General features: G+C 50.7%; 1 protein-coding gene across 7 annotated transcripts in view; it reads right to left on the bottom strand.

Moving 5' to 3' along the window:
- Positions 1-850: 850 nt before the first annotated feature.
- Positions 851-6,323, bottom strand: part of NCOR2 (nuclear receptor corepressor 2) — a 437,249-nt gene continuing 431,776 nt past the window's right edge. For all 7 annotated transcript variants that reach the window (XM_019507112.1, XM_019507108.1, XM_019507107.1 and 4 more), the window contains 3 exons: positions 5,811-6,044; positions 3,466-3,645; positions 851-2,929 (listed from right to left, as the gene is read on the bottom strand). In XM_019507112.1, coding sequence (XP_019362657.1) covers positions 2,754-2,929; positions 3,466-3,645; positions 5,811-6,044 — 590 coding nt within the window. In that variant the 3' untranslated portion in view covers positions 851-2,753. The remainder of the gene's footprint in view (positions 2,930-3,465; positions 3,646-5,810; positions 6,045-6,323) is intronic.

Genomic DNA, 6,323 nt, shown 5'->3' with positions numbered 1-6,323 from the left:
TAGGACCCCATTGAAGCTCCCAGCTTACAGCACACCCCTCATCTGTCACTTCCAGATTGCTGCCTCCTGGAACCGGCTCTCTCCAGGCAGAGAAGCCCAGTTCCGCCTCCTGTCTTAGCGCTAGGTCTGAAGCAGGAGGCCTCTCCTCTCCGCACTGCAAGGCCGGATCCTGGAGGCATTGGAAAGTCTCTGCATGGACATCCCAGTGGGGAGCTCGAGCTGCATGTGTAACCTGCTGAGCACAGCTCTCATGAATCGACCTCTCCACATTTGGAGACCCGCTTCTCTCTCCTAGTCAGCACAAGCGGCCAGTGTACAGCTGAAGTCCAATCCAACAGAGGCTGACAAAGCCTGAATCCCTCATGCAAAGAGAAAGAAAAGCTACAAGGAAAAGTCCAAGACTAGGGCTGGTCAAAAGAAAGGGGAATATTCCTTGAGAAAAGCCTGTACTTTTGTTTTTTCCTTATAAAAATACATCTAACTCCAAAATACTTCTTCACTGGGCAATAAAGCCAGGTCAAGAAATAGGATAGGTTTTTGCTGAGAATGCCTGTCCATTTCTCACCGGCAAATTGCAACCTTTTTTTAACCAGTTCTATCCAAGATGGCTATATGCCATTATGACGGTGTATTTAAAAATAAAGGAGTTAGGAGGAAGGCAGGTGGGTGGATGGATTTGGATTTTACCCAGTAAAATGCACTGTTTCTTTATCATGAATGTCAGCTTTATCGATTCGGCTTCTGAGCCATGGAGTGCCGTCACTCAAAGTAGTGCTGGGGAACCAAAACCACTGGAAATGTTTTGTGCGTTTAAAAAAAGAAAGTGCAACAGAAAAGACGCAAACATGGATGAACATTAAAAAAAACACCTGTACATTGTAGAAAACAAACAAGAAAAATATAACCAAACCCAAACAACAAACACCATCTTATCTTTCTGTTGCTTTGAAATCAGATTCATCCTTGGAACACTGTAGGGGAAAAAAAATAACCACTGATAGTTTGACGATATGATCCTCTTTCTTTGACAAACTCTTATCAAATGAGAAAGATTTTGTAACACTGCAGGTGCTTGTTTCAGCAGGCAACGGAAGAGGCAGAAAGTCTGTGTCCTGGTCTTTTTTCCTTTAGCATACAGAACGCAAAGCATTTAATACATTTTTTTTTGCCTTTTTTTCCCCCCCAGAGCAAGAGAGCAGAAGTGAATGAAAAAAGTCTAATATTTTTGTTCTTTAACCATGTAACTGCAGATATGATCCAACATCATGGAATGAAAAATAACGTAGAGCACTCATGTGTATCAGAAAAATACAATAAAAACCATCTTTAAGTTTCTTGTGAGCTCCCTCCCGACTTCAGGCCCACCCTCAACCTCCCCTACTGACGGGATCTCCTGAAAGGCTCTCTTGAGATCTCCATGCTGGAGAACAAACCTCTGTGACTAGAATAAGATCCCTCTTGGATTAGGAACAGCATGTGTAATAATGAGGAGTCCCTACAGTTGTGGCAATATCTTTTTAAAACTAAGTTAATACATTCTACTGACTTATGGATGACTTTGATGGATCAATGTTACCATTTTACATTTCCATACAATGGACAAACTCATCAAAGCCTGCACGTAATAACAGAACCTCTTTTACAGCAAGTAATACTGTTTTCAAGTCCTTTCGTAAAACATCTCGACATAATTCACTGAAGGTATCAAAAATATACCCTGTAGACCAATACATCATTTACAATTGCCTTTTCTTGCCATTCAGAAAACAATGCACTTAAAGCAACAAGTCCCTTCTGCAGAGAGCGCATCATGACATGGGAAATCTCTTTCCATTACAATCTGAGCCCAAGATTTTGTTCTCCAAAGGAATTTTTAAATGGATCCTCAACTCGCTCTCCCCATCCCCGTCCAGCACCGTGCATTCGTTTACAACTTTCCGGTGCCCGATGTGTCGACAGTGCTGCTGGGCAAGGAAACCTCATGCAGAAGGTGCATGAAGACCATCCAAATCAGCAAGAGAAGCAGGACATTTTTTTAAATTTCATTTCCCTCCACCCTGCCACGAAAGACTGCATATTTCAGTGGCACAGCCTGTGTGCTGGGAAACCCTTGGAATGGTTCGGAGGTTGGGGAAGGGGAGTCTGATCCTACTTCAAGTACTCGATAGCAGGCAGCACGAGTGTGCAGGCAGAGTATACACTCTATGGGTGCACACACACGCATATGGTATATGCATGCGTGCACACATGCCCAAGCACACGTACTGTGCTCCCAAGAACAATGGGGCTTTCCTTGTTCTCATCAAAGCGAAAGAGCACAACTGGAGCACCGGGTGGTATCCCCTGAGTAAACAACTGAATTCAGTGATCGATTGTATCCTACAGAGCTGCTCTAGGGCAGGGCGCAGCCGTCCCACTCCCTCCCCCGTCACCATCATCCCAATCAGCTGTTTGTGGACTGCGTCTCAAGCTCATGGACCATTTCACGATGACACTGGTACTGGAAAGAGAACGAGGCTGGGGTCCATCTGTCTGTCTTATTAAGGCTTTAGACTGAAGATGATTCAGAAATTTCCAGGCGTGAGAAAAAAATAAAATAAAATTGAGTGACTGGACAAAGCGCTGCTCCCGCTTCTTGGCTTGCAGGGTCAGTGCGGATGGCTCCCAGGACTGATATGGTCAGAGTTCACCCCGGCCAGCTTGCTTACCCACGTGGTTGGTTGGTTGGTTGGCTGTTATCCCTCCACACTCTTTCATTCACTGTCTGAAAGTGTCTCGTACTGTGAGCAGAGCAGGGGCTTGGGCTCTTCCTCCCAGGTGTGGTGCTGGCTGTTGGGGTTCCCTTGTGGAATGGATGTTGGCGGCGTGGCTGTCACCACGCCAGTTGGAAGCCTCATTGTTAGTGGATTGTATGGAAATGGCGTTGAACCTGAATCAAGACAGAAGATGGGAAGCAGCTCAGCGGTGCCCAGAAAGGAATTCACACCCCGATCCTACCCAGAGCGCTCCAATATTGCCATCCAATTCACCAGAACCAGGAAGCGCCACAGATGCTGGAGCAGCAGGGACTGGGAGTCGTGAGCCGATGATCTTGCGAGGTCCCTTCCAGCCCTAATGTCTATGAAATCTGAGTGAGGTATTCTGCCAGAACTGCATGGGGCTTAGGACTGGAGTAGCAGAGAAAGCTGCAATTCAAGGGTGGGGTGCATCAACGGGGCAACCCAGCACTGGGTAAGATGGGGCCAGTTGTGCGAGTGAATTTTCCAGCCTCGGGACCCATGGACATGGTTTTGCTTTTATGGCTGCCCTGCTCCCTTTGCTCGTGCTTCTTACTCCCGAGCTCTACCAACCAGTAGCGTTCCCAACGTGGCCAACACATTCGAAGGGAGTTATCCTGCCACGTGGCCGCTGCGTTACCTGGCCAAGGGTGGAGCCAGAGAGACGCAAACGGGAATGCGGCATTACCTGTGGATGAAGGCCTGTCCTCCCAGACCCGGTTGGTTAGAGGTGTCCTCCTGTTACAGTCCCCCTCAGAATGAACGGAAGAAACGGACGGCGGCCTCTCTCCGGAGGACAGGCCCGGCGCTGGAGACTTGGCCTTGCGGCTGTTCGGTCTGGCAGCCATCTTTGGCTTCCCTCCTCCTCCTACAAAGAGAAGCACCCCACCGGTCAAGCGGCTCCCTGGAGACACGGGACACAAGGTCAAGGCTTCCAGAAGCGACTTGCAATTTGGGACACCCAGCCAGAGATGCCTTAAAAGGGCCTGGTTTCAGAGGCAGGTACCTGGCACTTCCTGAAAGTCTGGCTGCATTAAAGGGTCTCAGGCTGAGCCTATAAAATCACCAGTCGCCTCTGCAGACCTTGACCTGGGCACATCTTAGCAGCTCAGAATGGCATATGCATCAGTAACGGAAAAGGAAGATTAGTGACCGCTAGCCTCCGCGGTGAGCTTTTCCACGGGAAATGAAAGAGCGCAGTCCTATGCATTTCCCAGCCAGCCTTTTGTTTGTGCGGGTTACGCATGGGCACCTCTACTGAGGACGCTCTGTCAGCCAGCTTTCAACCACTTAACAAGCCTGACCACCTCACAACTCTCATCTGGAAAGAAGAAGTTACTGCAGCTGCAATGGAAAGAAACTAGAAGGGCAGAAGTCATTTCCCCGGTCACAGCCCGTGACCCCTCAGATTTCAAGGGGTTGGTTCAAATTGGTTTCTTTTTCCCATGTATTCCCCACCCTGCTCCCCAGCCCTGCTCCCACGAAGCAAGCTGCAGCAGCTTCTGTCCAGTACACCAACTGGGTGCTTGAATGCGACTTGTGTCATGACTCGGCAGCGCGTTTGCTTGCTGGCTTGGCTGGGAAGGTCGTTCTGCAAGGAGCAGAAGAGCTTTGCTTGGACACCTGGCTCCACCTGTCCTCCTCCCCAGACATGCGAGTTTGTACGGGCACCTCCCCTCCTATCCTCAGGGGTCTACATGGCTTGGTGAATTCCCAGTATAGGGTGCTAGTTAAGGATAACTAAGCTTGGAGCCCAGCTCTTCCCCTAGCCTACTAGGGGACCTGTGCCTGTAACTAGTACTGTAGTGGCCCAAGCAGATGGCAAGTCACATGCTGCTGGGGGACGGGGCGAGGAGCAGTCATCCCCTCACCCCCCTGCCCCTCTTTCTGGTCCAACCCCGCCTCTATGTTTCTGAAAAGCCCTGGGAGGACCAGGGGGATGCCTGGCACGTGGTGCTGTAACACTCGCCCAACTCTGAAGCCAGGCAGGAGGTCTGATGCATGGCGTGTAGTGCGATGAGCCATGCTACCTGGGGCAGCTTAGCTGACAGCTGCCCCTCCTGTAAGCCAGCACAAAAGGGCTGAGTAACAGGCAGCCTCAGGCCTGGGCAACACCTGAAGGAAGAGGCTGGGAGGACAGGCAAGCTGGACAGCCAGAGGAAACCGTGGGAGTTACAGCAGCAGTGACAGATTGACGTGGATGAGAGCAGGTGCCTCTCCCCGGGGAAGTGGCCAATTCCCAGTGGGGAGAGCCACGTGGGCGATACATGGCGACCTGCTCTCCGTGACAGCCCGCTGCATCGCCACGGAGGGCACTGACTCTGTCCTGACGAGAACACGCTGCACTGCCTCCCGCCCTCGGGACGCCAAGGCTGGGGGCAAACGGGACGCTTTCCTGCCTCCGTACACCGCAATCCCCAACAGCCACCAGATCCCTTCTCTGATCCCTGCCCTGGGGCGGGGGTGTCTGCGTGTGTATTTCTACCACCAGAAGCAGCCTCGTCTAACTCCACAGATCTCACAGGGAAACGTGCTATTAGGCCCCAGTTCAGCCAAGCACTGAGGACCGTGCCCAAGCTTCAGTGATAACAGCCCAAACTTCAAACCAAAGCCAGGAGCCCTGCAAACAAGCTCTCCGGCTTTGCTGAACTGAGGCCTTTGCTTGGACTCGGTGCTTTAGAAGGAAAACCTTTTGGCCCAGAGTGTTTTGGGGTCTTTCTTCTTCCATACACCTTCTTGCACATCATAAGGGAAAGGAGATTAAAAAAGGGGAAAGATCAAATACACCAAGAGCGCAGTCAGTGTTTTAGAGAAAGCAGCAGCGCCTTCCAGACTATGACATGGAAACAACGAGGATTCCAGGATTAATTGGCCAGTTCACAAAGCTCAAAGCACGAGGGGCGGGAGGGGGGAGGGGATAATAATAAATCAAAACCCACAAAGGATTAAAAAATAAGAGAGACAGAGAGAGAGAGAGAGAGAGAGAGAGGAATTAATGACACTGAGACAGCAAAGGAGGAAAGGGCTGCAGACCTGGCACAGAGCGCATGTCCTCATTCCGTCCGTCAGCAGCAGTTATGGGCATAGCAGCAGGTGCGCTTGCACTGGCATTCAGAGAGTTAAAAGCATTGGCATTGGCACTGAGAGGCGAGCGCTCTTCCCACTGTTCGTCATATTTACCCATTAGGGCCTTCCTAATTATTGCCTCCAACCCCATGTTGGTACTGGAATTTTCTTGAACCGACTGGCTTCTACAACTGATTAGCCCTGGGAGATACGGAAGGGGGGAGAGGAGAGATGGGGGGGGGGAGATGGGTCCAAGGGAACCAAATGAGAAGAAAGATTGGGAGAGGGAGAGGGAAGGGGGAAGAAAGGAGACAAAGGAAGAAACAAACAGTCAGCACATTCTTGCAAAGCAACAAACGTCGTCATCTTGTTCTTTAAGCTCTGCAGGGCGCACCAGCCCTCCGCCCCGACCCGCCCCAGGGCTCGGCGGGAGCTGGTGTGCGTGCGTGTGCGTGGGGAGGAATCAAAGTTGCCCCGATT

This window comes from Gavialis gangeticus, unplaced genomic scaffold, assembly GCF_001723915.1.
Source record: "Gavialis gangeticus isolate Ggan-Ray unplaced genomic scaffold, GavGan_comp1, whole genome shotgun sequence".
Taxonomy (NCBI): Eukaryota; Metazoa; Chordata; order Crocodylia; family Gavialidae; genus Gavialis; species Gavialis gangeticus.
The sequence above is the reverse complement of the archived record's forward strand: the minus strand, read 5'-3'. Positions and strand labels throughout refer to the sequence as shown.